Source organism: Serinus canaria, chromosome 23, assembly GCF_022539315.1.
Source record: "Serinus canaria isolate serCan28SL12 chromosome 23, serCan2020, whole genome shotgun sequence".
Classification (NCBI taxonomy): Eukaryota; Metazoa; Chordata; class Aves; order Passeriformes; family Fringillidae; genus Serinus; species Serinus canaria.
This window is the reverse complement of record NC_066336.1, coordinates 4,168,365-4,185,474: the sequence shown is the minus strand read 5'-3', so window position 1 is coordinate 4,185,474 and position 17,110 is coordinate 4,168,365. Positions and strand designations below refer to the sequence as shown.

The window sequence follows — 17,110 nt, the reverse complement described above, 5'->3', positions numbered from 1 at the left end:
GGTGCTCTGGTTCCAGTTTCTCCAGAATGTTCTCTGCAGGGAATGCACCTGCCAGGAGAAAAGGGGATTTTTCCTTTTCCAGAAAAGGAAATGGCCAGAAGACCATTTCCCACTAAAGCAAAGTTTTAGGGCTTTGAAGTTTTTGTGGGATTCGTTCCCAATTAAAAGCACAAAAATGCTTGGGAAGAAAAACGACGGAATTAAATAAGGAAGTCAGATTTTGCAGACTCCAAAGAAGATGTAACTGACATTTAAATCAGGATTTCAAAAGCCACTTCATCCACGTTTCCCAGTCCTATGGAAAACACTTCCACTGGAAGAAAAACATCTGAAAATTACAGCTGGAGCATCCAGGAGTTCTTGCAGTGAGGAAGCTCCAATCATGGCACAGGGAAAGGAAACTTTCCCCATTTTCCTGGGTTTTAAGTGGTGATGAAATAATTTCTTTCAAGACACACAAGAACCTCCCCAGCTCCAGCCTCGTGCACGCCCAGGGCAGGATAATTCTTGTCCACTCGCAAATAAAAGCAATTAGAGCCTGGAAAAATTCTGCCAGAGAGTGGCAAGTGTGAGATGAGAAATATTGGGAAGCAATCTGCTTTTCAGGATCCCTGTGAGGAGCAGCAGCTGCTGGGGAGGCACAGGGGGCAGAGAGAGGAACCATCCTCTGGGAAAAGCCTGGAGGGTCCTGCAAGGGTTATCCCAGGAAGCTGCACAGGGAGCAGCAAGGTGAAAAACACCAATAACTTGGGTTTAACTTTCTAAAAGTTCAATGGTAATAAAAGTGGTTATAAAAATAGTAATATAATTAGAGGAATAAAAAGTTGGACAATTAGGATTTAGGGCAATATGAGAAAATAAAAACGAAGAGTTAGGGATGCCCAGGTACCTTTTCTGGGCAAAATAAGCCAGAAAAAGGACCCACATTAATAGAGAATTAACCCTTAAAAGCAAGAGCCTGTCAGGTTCAGAGGAAGAAGCTGACATTGCCCAGAATGGAATTTGTGCATCATGGATGAGCTGTATGAATGTGCAACAGGCTGTTATTTTTAAGGGTTAATTCTCTGTTAATTTGGGTCCTTTTTCTGGCTTATTTTGCCCAGAAAAGGTACCTGGGCTGCCCATAACACTTTTTTTTGTGCAAGGGAGGAAAATGAAGCGCCAAGGTTGGAGAGGCAAAAGGAAGATGAGGCACTGAGGGGGAGGAGCTGAACTCAGACAGGAATAAACTCCCTGGATTTGGCTGCTCCTCACTTGCAGCCCTGCTTCTCCCACCACATCCCCTCAGCATGGGATTATCAACAGAAAATCGAGGAGGAGAAACTGGATCCCAGGGGGAATGACAGGGGAAGGCTCAAGGAGTGGGAGGCACTGGGGCAATGTGACAGCTGATGCAACTTTCCTAAAATAAACCCCAAAAGGCTCCGAGCATTTTGTGATCTGAAGCCCACGACACCAGGATAAAGCAGCAACAGCAGCACAATTCCCAGAGAAAATCCCAGTCCCTCCCACCCATCCAAACACACCATGGATAGAAAAGATCTGGAAAGCTTCGTTATCAAAGCAACCATCTCCATCCTCAAAGTATAAATTTTGTAATCAGAAGCTTCTCCTGAAGCTCCAGAGCATCCCAGGTGGATCAGAGACAATTCCCAGAGAAAATCCCAGTCCCTCCCACCCATCCAAACACACCATGGATATCACAGATCTGGAAAGCCTCATTATCAAAGCAACCATCTCCATCCTAAAAGTAAATTTCCAACCTAAGTTTTCCAATCAGAAACATCTCCTGAAGCTCCAGAGGATCCCAGGTGGATCAGAGACAATTCCCAATGAAAATCCCAGTCCTTCCCACCCATCCAAAACACCCTGGATATCACAGATATCCAGATATCCTAAAACCCTGGATTTTATTTCTCACAGATCTGAAAAGCCTTGTAATCAAAGCAACCATCTCCATCCTCAAAGTATAAATTTTGTAATCAGAAGCTTCTCCTGAAGCTCCAGAACATCCCAGGTGGATCAGAGACATTTCCCAGTGAAAATCCCAGTTCCTCCCACCCATCCAAAACACACCATGGATAGAAGAGATCTGGAAAGCTTTGATATCAAAGCAACCACCTCCATCCTAAAAGTAAATTTCAAACCTAAATTTTCCAATCAGAAGCATCTCCTGAAGCTCCAGAACACCCCAGGCAGATCAGAGACATTTTGGGGTGCTCTGGGTGCTCAGTCTGATGGGTTTGGGGGTGTGGGGCTCTGAGCAGGTGCCACCAACCAGGGACAATCAGCAGCAATTCCCAACACCCTCTGCAGTGGGAATTCCCAGCTCCAGCAGCTCCTGACCCAGAGCCCAACAGGCCCTGGGAGGACCTGAGCTGCTCTGGGGGATTTTCTTCTTTGCCATGGATTTAGAGGGAGGAATTGCTCTGATCCTGCCAGATCTCCCAGGGACAAAGTGAAGGGAGGAGAACCCCAGGGCTGGAAGACAAGGAGGAGTCTGGGGTGAGGATGCCAGAGGAGCCCAGAGTGGACTGGAAGATCTCAAGGATCCTCCTGTTCCCACTGGCTCAGGGACACCCTGGGGACAGGGCAGAGTCACACCGGGATGGCCCAAAGGAGAACAGGGAATCCTGCCCTGCTTCCCATTCCACCTCCCAGCCTGGAGATCCTACCTGGCCTGATCCCTTCCTGATCCCACACCTCATCCCTTCCTGATCCTTCACTTCATCCCCCCATCCTCCTTCCCCCTTCCTGATCCCACACCTCATCCCACCCTGCTCCTTCCCCCTTCCTGACCCCACACCTCATCCCACCCTGATCCCACACCTCATCCCACCCTGCTCTTCCCCACCCTGATCCCACACCTCATCCCACCCTGCTCCTTCCCCTTCCTGACCCCACACCTCATCCCACCCTGATCCCACACCTCATCCCACCCTGCTCCTTCCCCACCCTGATCCCACACCTCATCCCACCCTGCTCCTTCCCCTTCCTGACCCCACACCTCATCCCACCCTGACCCCACACCTCATCCCACCCTGCTCCTTCCCCCTGCTGCTCCCTGCTCAGCAGGATTTTATTTCTCCCCTCTCAAGGCAATCTGGGCCCAAGGTGCCCTGGCTGAAGGAGCTGTAAAAGTGTGATTTCATTAATCTGCCTCAAACAGCTCCCTTGGAATTCTTCCTGCAGGATTCACATCCAACAGGTTGGGGAGCAAAGGAAACCCAGCTCAGGATTCTCCCGGCTGTGGGATCAATGTTAAAGCACTTAAAGCAAGCTGGCTCATAAAAAAAACAACCAAAAAATCCATTTTTAAAGCTGGGAGGGTGAATGGTAATGCAGGTTTCTCTAAGAGCAGGTCAAGTCAAGGTTACTTCAAGTGCTGAGTTAATGGGCTCATAAATATCATCATTAGGTGCCATTCCCTAGCTTGGAAACACACAGGAATTATCCTCCTGATGAAATTGAATTTTGTTTATTTGTGCCCAGCCCTGGCCACGACTAAAACTACTCAGAATGCTCAGAAAATGAAATATTTGAAATATTCAGCTGTGAGAGGCTTCAAGAGAATTGGCTGCAAGTCTCTCTGCCCTATTACCAATAATTAAAATCCGTTTTTTCCTAGGCAGAAGAGGGGAAAAGGGGTTTGAGCTCTCTTTTCCTGCTGAATCACATCAGCATGGTTAAAGATGAGACAGGAGCACCAGGTTTCTTTCCCCCTACGGGCAAAAATTATTGAGAACTGACTCATCTGAATTTAATTACCGGGCCAGCTCGGAGAGATGAAATTCCAAACAAGACTTGTTGGCAATTCCACTTGTGGGACTGCAAAGTTTCCTTCAGGAATGTGAAATGAGATGGCCTGGAATGGGCTGGGGCTGCCTGGTGTGGGTGGGGAATTCGGGGGTGGGAAATTTGGGGGATGGGGAATCCAGGGATGGGGAATTTGGGATGGGGAATCCAGGGATGGGGAATTTGGGATGGGGAATTTGGGATGGGGAATTTGGGATGGGGAATCTTGGGATGGGGAATTTGGGATGGGGAATCAGGGATGGGGAATCAGGGATGGGGAATTTGGGATGGGGAATCAGGGATGGGGAATCAGGGATGGGGAATTTGGGATGGGGAATCCAGGGATGGGGAATCCAGGGATGCACCACACAAAGCAGGAACAGCTTCTGCAGGGCGGAATTCCTGCTGCTGGGGCCAGGGGATCCCAAAAAGGGCTGAGCTCACCCAGGGAAAGGTGCTGGGAGCAAAGGCAGCCCAGGGATGCAGCACCTGGACACCTGGAGGGGAGCAGGGATACAGATCCATCATTTCTCCCTCCGAGAGCCCCAAAGTGACACCTGTAAACTTAAACCACCTTTAATCTCAGTTTTAAGGACTGTGTATGCACTACAGGCCCAGCTCAAAGCCAGGCTTACATTCCCCACAATTTAAAGCGTTTTTTTCCCTGCTGTATCTACGAGGAGTTTATTAATTTTATTAATTAATCAATTTTTTTTCCCCAGCAGGTTCCCTCTGCCAGGCTTTGTTTTATTTTTGACATGACAAGACACAGCTCTGCTTTGGCAACACCTCCAGGCTGAATAATGTTTTTTAACCAGCTCCATCCATCTTCCCAGCCAGCACAGCTGAGTGCCTACCAACCACCAGTGCCCTAAAATATTAATGCACTCTAATAAAACCAGCCCAGGCTTTTTTTCATCAAACAGCAACATCTAATTTTCCAAAGGGGCCTGGGAACAGTAAACAATTGGGACGTGGTAAATGGCAACTTCCCTCCCATCAATACACCCTAAACACTCCAGTCCTGCTCCCTCAGAATTGCCAGCCAGGATAAATCACTCAAATAAATGGGATTTGCAACAGGATCCTCACAAATAATCACAATTTCACTCGCTGCTGATAATCCCAGGCAACACCTGATGATTTCAAAAGCTTTGTTCTTCCCTTCTAGGGGGATGTTGGGTTTAAATCCAACTTCCAGGACCTTCCACTTGCTGCCAGGACTTTTAACCCTTTGCTAAAAAACCAATAGGAGGAACACCTCAAATTCCCTCTGCAATTCCTTATTTCTCCTGCCTGCAGAGCCCTGGGGTAGCTCCTGAATATTGGAAATATTGGCTTTTATCCCAAATCAAAGCAATATTTCTGGGAGCATTTTCCAGGCAGCCCCTGGGATGAGAGGGGGGTTGGAATTCTGCCCCCTGTCCCAGGGACAAGTGGATCTGGTGAGACATTTCCAGAAATTCATCAACACCAAAGGGTTTAGCAATCATCAGAAGATTTAGCAAAACCAAGGCTGGAGTGTGGCGGGGTTTGAGGGGTTCTCAGAGGCTGGGTGATTTCGTTTGGAGTTTTTTTTTTTAATCTTTCGGGGTTTTTTTTTTTAATCTTTCTTCTTCTACCCAGCCACACCACGACTGTCATTGCAGCCATCAGGACCCAGAGCAGCCAATGCTCACTGCAGAGTCTGCCAAGCAATCCCCAAGTTCCAGAAGGAAACCACGGGGAATAACTGGAATTTCCCCTCCTTCAGGCCCAGAATGAGGGGAAATTCTCCCTCTGAGCACGCTGTGAAGTTTGGCTCTGCCCACACAGACCACGAGCACCCTCCAAGGCACCACCCCAACCAACACCAGCAGGAACCTACCAGAGCGAGGATCCCTCCGTGCCAGCAACTTCCAGAACATCATATCCATCCTCCAGCTGAAAATCCATGAACACCAGGGCAATGGTGTCCCCAGGCTCGGCCAGGATGGTCCAGGTGCAGTCGGCATTGTTGCCATACTCCAGGGGGAAGTGAGGGCTGGAGATGATCCCGCTCTGGCCCCGCAGGGTCCCTCCGCAGGCGTCGTCGGCTGAAACAAAGCTGGGGTGAGCCCAAAGTGCACAAAGGTCCCAAAACTCCCAAAGGTGCAGCCCAAAGGTCCCAAAGGTCCCAAAGGTCCCAAAGGTGCAGCCCAAAGTCCTGGACTGGATTGCCAAGCAAGTTGTGTTCTGTTCCCATCGGGGTGGCAATTCCCCTTCTCTCTCTCTGAGTGATCACACCCACTCCTCCCTCTGGGCAGGGGACCCCTGCTGATAAGAGGCCATGGAATGTCCCTGCATGGCTGATAAGAACGGCAGCATCCCACTGGGAGAGGTGAGCCCAGGGGGAGGAGCCAAGCATTCCTACCTGGATAGAATCTGGAGATTCCCAAGCATTCCTACCCAGACAGAATCTGGAGATTCCCAAGCATTCCTACCCAGACAGAATCTGGAGATTCCCAAGCATTCCTGCCTGGATAGAATCTGGAGATTCCCAGGCATTCCTACCCAGACAGAATCTGGAGATTCCCAAGCATTCCCACCCAGACAGAATCTGGAGATTCCCAAGCATTCCTACCCAGACAGAATCTGGAGATTCCCAAGCATTCCTACCTGGATAGAATCTGGAGATTCCCAAGCATTCCTACCCAGGCAGAATCTGGAGATTCCCAAGCATTCCTACCTGGATAGAATCTGGAGATTCCCAAGCATTCCTACCCAGACAGAATCTGGAGATTCCCAAGCATTCCTACCCGGATAGAATCTGGAGATTCCCAAGCATTCCTACCCAGGCAGAATCTGGAGATTCCCAAGCATTCCTACCCAGACAGAATCTGGAGATCCTGGAACACCAGCACGGATTCTGCACTGGATTTCCCAGAGGAGCAGCAGCTGCCTCTGCCCCTGGCCCTTCAGAGGCAGAGTGCACCTTTCTCCAGGATCCCTGCTCCAGCAGAACCAGCCCTGGCCCTGCAGGAGGGCTGAGCCACAATTCCAGTGGCACTGCTGCCAGCCCCCTGACCCACAGGGTGTCAGGCTGTGCTCTGCCTCTGCCAGGGTTGGTTCAGTTCACTGCACTGTTCATTTTATCCTTTTATTTCCTTCCCTAGTAAAGAACTGTTATTCCTGCTCCCATATTTTTGCCTGAGAGCCCCTAATTTAAAATTTATATAATTTGGAGGGTGGGAGGGTTTGCATTCTCCATGTCAGGGGAGGTTCCTGCCCTCCTCAGCAGGCACCTGGCTTCCCAAACCAAGACACAGCCAAACCCCCTTTGGGCAGGGGGCGTCACTGCCCACTCAAGGATGGAGGTGATGCCTCAGGTTTGAGCTTTGATATTTCTCAGTGCTGCTTTAGTGGGGGGGTCTGAGCTCATATCAGGGGATGGTGAGCTCTGCACAGAGCAGGGAGACAAAACAATTCTTGCTCCAGCTGGGGAACAAGGACAAATGATCCCAATCTCAGCCCAGGAGCACAAACCCCGGGAGCTGGAGAGAGAAAAACAAGAAGGATGGGACTGGGTGGGCTAAAGCTGGAATGGGACAATGAACTGCAAGGTGGGAATGGAGCAGAAATTATAAAAGTCAGAGACCCCTGGAGCAGTTGTGCATTTTGTGCCCATTTTGGTTCATCTTGGGTGCAGCCCTGGCTGGGCTCTGGTGCTGCCCAGGGTGGATCCATCAGGGAGATCCTTTCCATAAATCCCTGATTTATTCTTTAGCTCTGTCCAGCCTCTGCTCTAAGGCAGCCTCCACAAGGAATCAAAGATGCAGAGGGAACAGAGGGATGCAAACTCAGCTGCAGGCACAGCTCCACCAGAGCAGCTGAAAAGCAGATTTTGTGCTGCCCTTGGAGCCATTCCCTGGATCCTCCTCCTCCCTGGAGCAGCTCAGGTGCCCCAGCCCCAGTGCTGGGCTCCAGACTGGAAGGGCAGCCTTGAAATCAAACACGGCTTTGGCACTTCAGGATGGAATTGCAAAGCTGGGCTTTTCCTCCAGCTGGAGAGGGGATCTCAGCCATGGAGAGGATGCCAGCCCTCAGCTCCAGCACCAGCTGGGGTCAGGACTAATCCCTCCCTCCCTGGGGTTTCCTCCACAAATGCTGAGTGAAGCTGGGCATGGAGAAGGCTCTGGGAAATGCTGTCAGAGCAGAGGGAACTGCCCCCTCCAGGCAGGGAACTCCCTTTTCTCTTGCCAAGGTGCTGCTTTGCCCGTTCTCCAGGTGGAATTTCAGGGAATTTCACCTTTTAGAGGGTCCAGAGGAAGGCCAGGAATGGTGAAGGGACAGCTGAGGGCACTTGGGGTGTTCAGCTGGAGATGAGGAGGAGGCTGAGGGCAGAGCTCAGAGGGGCTGCAGCTCCTCCTGATGGAATCTTAGGATGGATTTAGGGCAGGGTTCTTCCCCCAGAGGGTGCTGGGCACTGTCCAGGGAATGGGAACATTCCCAAGGCTGCCAGAGTTCCAGGGGAGTTTGGACACCACTCTCAAGGTGGGATTTTGGGGTGTCTGTGCAGGGCCAGGGGCTGCAATCAGTGATCCTTCATCCCTGGATGCTGTGAGTATTTTCACCTCCAGTGAGACTCAAAAAACAAAATTAAAATTTTAAAAAAGTATTACAGAAGTGACAAAGACCATCCTAATTTGGAGAAAAACATCATAATTGATCATAAAAACCACCAAGGATAACCAACCCCCTCTCAAGCCACTCTGAGCCCCCCCTAAACACTCCTGGCCCAAACCAGCAGGGAAATACCCCAAAAAAAACCCCACTGAGAGGCACAACACACCTCTGTGCCACAAACCCATGCAAGGGAGCATTAAAACATCCCAAGCAGCCAATATTTGCTCACTTGGAGCCCCAGCTCCACGGCCCAGGGGCTGATTGATTGCACAGGCAGAGTCAATAAAAGGAATCAATGGGAGATGTTCTGCTGAAGCACACGAGGAATCGAGGGGAAGAGACTTCAGGAGCAGCAGCAAATGTTTTTGGTAGAAGAACACAGATATTTGTGTATTTACACACTGCCCAGCCCCGCTGGGAGCACAATTAGCAAGGCACTCTCTGGACTGGTAAAGGAATTTGGAAGTTTCCCTGTCCTTAAGCTGGCAGGAGGTTGGGAATTGTTCTCAGTATAAATTGTTTTGCATCCCTGTCACCAACATGTTCTATGAAAAATCCTTTCCTTAAGATTCTTCCCTCCTGAGGAGCTGAGAGGCCTCAGGAACAAAGTGCAAACAAAGATTCTCTGCTGCTGTGGGATGCAGCAGGTGGATCTGGGATTGGTCTCTGTGCTTGTTTCTCATTAATGGCCAATCCCAGCCCAGCTGTCCAGACTGTCTGGGTCACAGACAAACCTTTGTTGTTCATTCCTTTTCTATTCTCAGCTTCCTTCTGCTGAAATCCTTCCTTCTGTTCTTTTAGCATAGTTTTAATATAATAAATATCATAAAATAATAAATCAGCCTTCTGAACATGGAGTCAACTTTCTCATCTCTTCCCCCATCCTGGGACCCCTGAGAACGATGCAACAAATCCCCAGGGCAGGGATCCTTGGGATCCACACCCCAGCCTTGCACAGGGCACCACAGCCACCCTGGCACGTGCCACAGGGCAGGGAATCTGGCACTGGGAAGGAGCAAACCCAGCCCCATTTCCAGGGTTTGGGCTGGAAAACCTGCAAGCTTGGGGAGGTCTGCCCTGAGTTTTTGAGGGGCTGAGTTTTTGAAAGGGCTGAGTTTTTGAAGGGGCTGAGTTTTTGAAAGGGCTGAGTTTTTAATGGGCTGAATTTTGAAGGGTTGGTTGTTGAGGGGCTGAGTTTTTGAGGGGCTGAGTTTTGAAGGGGCAGAGGTGTTGAAGGGGCTGAGTTGTGGAAGGGCTGAGCTTTCGAGGGGCTGAGCTTTTGAGGGGCTGAGCTTTCGAGGGCTGAGGTTTTTGAGGGACTGAGAGTTTTTGAGGAGCTGAGAATTTTTGAAGGGCTGAGTTTTTCAGGGGCTGAGTATTGAAGGGCTGAGTTTTTAACCCTTTCAAACCAATCCCCCCACCCCAACCATCTCCAACCCCATTTTCGGGGGAATCTCCTTACCTCTGCAGACGGGGAGAGGGAAATCCCAGGAGGCTCCTTGTCCTGAGCTGGCCTGGCAGGTGAGCAGGGCGTGGCCCTCCAGGAAGAAGCCGGGGTTGCAGCTGTACCTGACCCTGTCCCCGATGCTGAAGGTGGTTCCCTGCTGCACCCCGTTCCGCAGCCGGCCCGGGTTCCCGCAGGTGTGGCTGGGCAGGGCTGCAAGGGAAGGGACAGGGGATGGTCACAGGGCTGGGGAAATCCTCAGGAAAATGGAATAATCATCATTGAAAACAGAATAATTCATTTGAGGAATGCAGGGCTGGGTTAGGGACTGGGAATGGTCACAGGGCTGGGTAAATCTCAGGAAAATCGAAATAATCGTCATTGAGGGAAGCAGGGCTGGGTTAGGGACTGGGAATTGTCACAGGGCTGGGTAAATCCCCAGGAAAATGGAATAATTGTCACTGAAAACAGAATAATCAATTTGAGGGAGGCAGGGCTGGGTTAGGGACTGGGAATTTTCAGAGGGTTGAGTAAATCATCAGGAAAAACAGAAAAATTGTCACTGAAAACAGAATAATCAATTTGAGGAAAGCAGGGTTGGGTTAGGGACTGGGAATGGTCACAGGGCTGGGTAAATCCTCAGGAAAATGGAATAATCAAGAATAATCAATTTGAGGAGAGCAGGGTTGGGTCAGGGACTGGGAATTGTCACAGGGTTGAGTAAATCATCAGGAAAATGGAATAACAGAATAATCAACTTGAGGAATGCAGGGCTGGGTTAGGGACTGGGAATGGTCACAGGGCTGGGTAAATCCTCAGGAGAAACAGAATAATCGTCATTGAAAACAGAATATTCAATATGAGAAAAGCAGGGCTGGGTTAGGGACTGGGAATTTTCACAGGGTTGAGTAAACTGTCAGGAAAAACGGAATAATCATCACTGAGGGAAGCAGGGCTGTGTTAGGGACTGGGAATGGTCACAGGGCTGAGGTAAATCCTCAGGAAAATGGAATAATCAAGAATAATCAATTTGAGGAGAGCAGGGTTGGGTCAGGGACTGGGAATGGTCACAGGGCTGAGGTAAATCCTTATGAAAAATGGAATAATTGTCATTGAAAACAGAATAATCCATCAGAGGGAAGCAGGGCTGGGTTAGGGACAGGGAATGGTCACAGGTCACAACTGAGTGTCCCCAAGGGCAGTTTTGGGGTTTCTCAGCCATTCCTCTGATCTCTGGTCACACCTGAGTGTCCCCAAGGGCAGTTTTGGGGCTCCAGCCCCCCATCCCTCCCTGCACAGCAGCAGGGGCAGACCCCAGCTCCTGGCACCATTTCTTGCCCCCAAAGCCCCTGGAGCTGGGAGGTTCCACCAGGGAATTTTCCTGCCCAGGAGGTTCTGGAGCAGGGGCTGCTGTCAAATCCAAGCAGGTGGAAAAGCAGCCCAGAACTAACATTTCATTTTTTGTAATGATCCTCAAACCCCCAATTTAATTAAATTACCAATGTCACTTTTTTTTTTTTTTAATGAACCCATTCCTGCTTTTATGCTTCCATCCTTTAAAATTAATGAGTAGAACTCCTCTGTAAATAAAAATCCATCATTTTTAAAAGTCAATCTCCACCACGAGCTGCTCTCTACTTAATGAACTGTGAAGAATCAGACAACCCTGACCTGCATGGGATCTTAAAATCAGACTTGAAAAGCAGATCTCAGATTAAAATTCTGCTTCACTGAGCTGCCTGCACCTTTCAGATCTTGCTGCAGGAGGGGAGCAGCATTAACCCCCCTGCCCTGGGTCCCTGCAGGGAGCTGGGATTGGGGTTTTAAACCACCCAAGTGCAGGAGATCTTCACATTCCTGATGGAGAGAGGAAAACGACTCCAGAGGGGTTGGGGCTGCCTCTGAGCTGGGCCATTTGTGGAGAGGAAGGGAAGGTCCTGGGCCTCATTTTCTGCTCCTTCCCAGATGAATTCTGAGCAGTTTTATTTCATCTGTCCACACCTGAACAGCTGCCAAAGCCTGATCTGATTGTACGGCAGAGGAAAGGCAATGGGATTATCCTGGTGTCACTGTCCCCGGGCTGGCTGGGCTCAGGATACCTCCAGTGTCACTGTCCCAGGGCTGGCTGGGCTCAGGGCACCTCCAGTGTCACTGTCCCAGGGCTGGCTGGGCTCAGGACACCTCCAGTGTCACTGTCCCAGGGCTGGCTGGGCTCAGGACACCTCCAGTGTCACTGTCCCCAGGCTGGCTGGGCTCAGGACACCTCCAGTGTCACTGTCCCCGGGATGGGCTCAGGACACCTCCAGTGTCACTGTCCCAGGGCTGGCTGGGCTCAGGACACCTCCAGTGTCACTGTCCCAGGGCTGGCTGGGCTCAGGACACCTCCAGTGTCACTGTCCCAGGGCTGGCTGGGCTCAGGACACCTCCAGTGTCACTGTCCCCAGGCTGGCTGGGCTCAGGACACCTCCACTGTCACTGTCCCAGGGCTGGCTGGGCTCAGGACACCTCCAGTGTGGTGTCCTTGATTCCAATGTTTTACCTCCTTTTTTCCCTGCTTCTCTTTTTTTTTACCTCCATTTCTCCCCAATTCTTGTTTTACCTCCATTTCTCTTTGATTCTCACTTTTTATCTCCATTTCTCCCCATTTCTCATTCTTTTTACCTCAATCTCTCCATGCTTCTCACTTTTTACCTCCTTTTTTCCCTGCTTCTCACTTTTTTACCTCCATTTCTCCCCAATTTTCACTTTTTACCTCCCTTTCTCCATGCTTCTCATGTTTTACCTCCCTTTCTCCCCATTTCTCATGTTTTACCTCCCTTTCTCCCCATTTCTCATGTTTTACCTCCCTTTCTCCCTGCTCCTCTGAGCTGGGAGCTGCTCCCAGAATTCCTGCTCCACCCCAGACCCTTCCTCCCATCCACCTCCAGCTCTCACATCCATTTCTTTCCACTCTCTTTAACCAGGCTGCTCCCAACTTTTCCTCATCCCAGGATGGCCCCAGTGCGAGTTTCCAGCATCAGGAGCTTTCAGAACCTGCTGCTCGTCAAGCTGAGCCTCCTTGTTCCAGTTCATTCCAGATTAATTAGGAGTTTTTAAGTCATTAGATGTGACTCAAGGCATCCTTGGCCACGCTCCCACCACCACAGCACGTTCAGCCTCATTACATCAGCCTCTCCCAAAGCTCCCGTGGGCAGCAGGGAAAAGGGAGAGAAAAGGGGAAAAAAGGGGGAAAAACCATTAAAAAAGGGAAAAAAGGGAAAAACCATTAAAAGAGGGAAAGAAAAGGGGAAAAAACCATTAAAAGCGTTGTAGCAAGGTCTGCTCACAGCTCAGCCCCACAGAGCAATCCTTGCCCAGCCCCAGAGCCAAGGACCCCGCTGCAGCCTCAGCCCCAAAAGTGCAAACAGCAGGGGAGCAACCTGGGAGGGTGGGACTGCATCCCCTGAGCTGGAATTGCATAATTCACCCCAATATATAAATAAGATTTATAAAAGTTTTATGAGTTATAAAACTCAGGGTCCATCTTGGGTGTAGCCTCAGCCAGGCTCTGGGGAGAGAGGGGGAAACGTCTTTGTGCTGCCCAGGGTGCATCCTGTAAAAACTTTTTAACAAATAAACAAACAAACAAACAAACAAACAAACAAATAAATAATTTAAATTAATAACTCTGCCCAGGGTGCATCCTGTAAAAACCTTTTAATAAATAAATAAATAAATAAATAATTTAAATTATTAACTCTGCCCAGGGTGCATCCTGTAAAAACCTTTTAATAAATAAATAAATAAATAAATAAATAAATAAATAAATAAATAAATAATTTAAATTATTAACCCTGCCCAGGGTGTATTCAGTAAAAACCTTTTAATAAATAAATAAATAAATGATTGAAATTATTCCTTTAACTCTGTCCAGGCCCCGGAGGGGAGCAGAGAGGAGCTGAGCTGCCAGGGCAGATCAGGGCTCTCCCTCCATGCTGAAAGCTCAGAGTGGGCCCAGTGTGAGCTCCCCCTGCTCAGTCTGAGCTGATCCCAGTCAGACACTGGGTGCCAGTGTTGGTCTGCTCTGCCCTGCTGCAGCCAGCCCTGGCCAGGGAGCACGCTTTGTTCTGGGGGAAAAAAGCCACTTCCAACTTTAGAGGCCACATTGTTCAGCTGCTCATTGATCTCCTCTGGCTGCTGGCTCCTCACCCAGCCAGCTCCATCTGCTAAATAAATAAATGAAATGCTAAAGAAATAAATACTGCACCACAAGGCTGCATTCCTGAGCTTCCAGCCCCCTCTGCCATGGGCAGGGCTGCAAGGGCAGGGCTGGGGACACAGCCATGCTCCAGGGGTCACCTGGGTGTCCCCACAGTGTCACCTCAGCTCAGTTCTCCCTCACTCCCAGCTTCCTCAGAATCACAGAATTCCCAGAATCACTGGGTTGGAAGAGACTTTCAGGATCATCGAGTTCATGCCCCAACCCCTCAACTGAACCCTGGCACCCAGTGCCACACCCAGGCTTTGTTAAACACCCCCAGGAATGGGCACTGCACCACCTCCCTGGGCAGAGCAAACACCCCAGGAATGCCCAGGGGACACAAACACCCCAGGAATGCCTTGGGAATGTCCAGAGAACACAAACACCCCAGGAATGCCCTGGGAATGCCCAGAGAACACAAACACCCCAGGAATGCCTTGGGAATGCCCAGAGAACACAAACACCCCAGGAATCCCCTGGGAATGCCCAGGGAACACAAACACCCCAGGAATGCCTTGGGAATGCCCAGGGAACACAAACACCCCAGGAATCCCCTGGGAATGCCCAGAGAACACAAACACCCCAGGAATCCCCTGGGAATGCCCAGGGAACACAAACACCCCAGGAATCCCCTGGGAATGCCCAGAGGACACAAACACCCCAGGAATGCCTTGGGAATGCCCAGAGAACACAAACACCCCAGGAATGCCTTGGGAATGTCCAGAGAACACAAACACCCCAGGAATGCCTTGGGAATGCCCAGGGAACACAAACACCCCAGGAATGCCTTGGGAATGTTCAGGGAACAAAAACCCCCAGGAATGCCTTGGGAATGTCCAGAGAACACAAACACCCCAGGAATGCCCTGGGAATGCCCAGGGAACACAAACACCCCAGGAATGCCTTGGGAATGCCCAGAGAACAGAAACACCCCAGGAATGCCTTGGGAATGCCCAGGGAACAGAAACACTCCAGAAATGCCCAGGGAACACAAATTCCCAGAATCCCTGGGTTGGAAGAGACCTTCAAGACCATCGAGTCCAGCCCAGCCCCAACCCCTCAGCTCACCCCTGGCACCCAGTGCCACCTCCAGGCTTTGTTAAACACCCCCAGGGACGGGGGCTCCACCACCTCCCCGGGCAGAACATTCCAGAGCTTTCTCACCTTTCTGTGAAACACTTTCCCTGATATCCAACTGCTCTCCCTTCTCCCCAGGTGAGGAGACTGAGCCAGCTCAGCCCCCCTGAGGTTAAACCAGGAGTTATGCTCAGGGCTGGGGGCAGAAACCCCCAGAATTCACAGCCCCCACTTCCATCAGCTCCTCCCAGACTGCTCAAGGGCTGCCTCCATCCACAAACAAACAGGGAAAAACTTGTTTGTTTTCCTTTCCCAACTGCCCTGGGAATTTATTCCTTCTTGTTTCACCCTCTCACAGTTCATCTTTCTCTGCTCCTTCTTTGGGAAGCCTGGCTACCCAAACCCACCAAATGCTCAGTATTTTGTAAAAAAAAACTTCCCAGGACATCAGCCTCCCAGAGCACAGAAATTGTGGGAAGTGCTCTTGGGAACAGGGGAAAAAACCAAAATATCGCACCCCTGACATCAAAATCTGCCACCAAAAGCCAAAGGAGGCTGAGCTGGCAGTGCAGCCAGCTCACATCAGCAGCCAGGAACCAAAACCATCCCCAGGATGGTGCCACAGACAGCCCACAGAGCTGCCACAGCAACTCTGGGCGCCAGCTGCCTCCAGCTCTGCAGACTCATTATTAATTTGTGGTCATAACTGATGAGAAATAAAAAACCCCAAACCTCCAGATGGTAATTTTTATCCCCTTCACTGAAACACAGCTCGAGTGATCCAATTATGTCACAAAAACACGCCCAGGGCTCAGCACCAGCAGGGGCTGGGGAGGGCTCAGCTCTTTCAGCTGCACTTGGGATCTCCCCAGTGCCTGGATCTGTTCAAGGACAGGAATTCCTCCTGATTTCAGCAGCCTCCTGCCCCAGACTGCAAGGCAGGATGTGTTCTGTTCCCATCGGGGTGGCAGTTTTCCTTCTCTCTCCCTGAGTGATCACACCCACTCCTCCCTCTGGGCAGGGGACCCCTGCTGATAAGAGGCCATGGAATGTCCCTGCATGGCTGATAAGAACAGCAGCATCCCACTGGGAGAGGTGAGCCCAGGGGGAGGAGCCAAGCATTCCTACCTGGATAGAATCTGGAGATTCCCAAGCATTCCTACCTGGATAGAATCTGGAGATTCCCAAGCATTCCTACCTGGATAGAATCTGGAGATTCCCAAGCATTCCTACCTGGATAGAATCTGGAGATTCCCAAGCATTCCTACCTGGATAGAATCTGGAGATTCCCAAGCATTCCCACCCAGACAGAATCTGGAGATTCCCAAGCATTCCTGCCTGGATAGAATCTGGAGATTCCCAAGCATTCCTACCTGGATAGAATCTGGAGATTCCCAAGCATTCCTACCCGGATAGAATCTGGAGATTCCCAAGCATTCCTACCCGGATAGAATCTGGAGATTCCCAAGCATTCCCACCCAGACAGAATCTGGAGATTCCCAAGCATTCCTGCCCAGACAGAATCTGGAGATTCCCAAGCATTCCTGCCTGGATAGAATCTGGAGATTCCCAAGCATTCCTGCCCAGACAGAATCTGGAGATTCCCAAGCATTCCTACCCGGATAGAATCTGGAGATTCCCAAGCATTCCTACCCAGACAGAATCTGGAGATTCCCAAGCATTCCACCCGATAGAATCTGGAGATTCCCAAGCATTCCTACCCAGATAGAATCTGGAGATTCCCAAGCATTCCTACCCAGACAGAATCTGGAGATTCCCAAGCATTCCTGCCCAGACAGAATCTGGAGATTCCCAAGCATTCCCACCCAGACAGAATCTGGAGATTCCCAAGCATTCCTACCCAGACAGAATCTGGAGATTCCCAAGCATTCCCACCCAGACAGAATCTG

At 50.3% G+C, this 17,110-nt stretch overlaps 1 protein-coding gene across 1 annotated transcript in view; it reads right to left on the bottom strand.

The window, feature by feature from the left end:
• Nucleotides 1-17,110, bottom strand: part of CSMD2 (CUB and Sushi multiple domains 2) — a 238,452-nt gene that overhangs the window by 171,259 nt on the left and 50,083 nt on the right. The window contains 2 exon segments of the mRNA XM_050983373.1: nucleotides 5,663-5,870; nucleotides 9,902-10,096. Of these exon segments, the coding sequence (XP_050839330.1) occupies nucleotides 5,663-5,870; nucleotides 9,902-10,096 (403 nt within the window).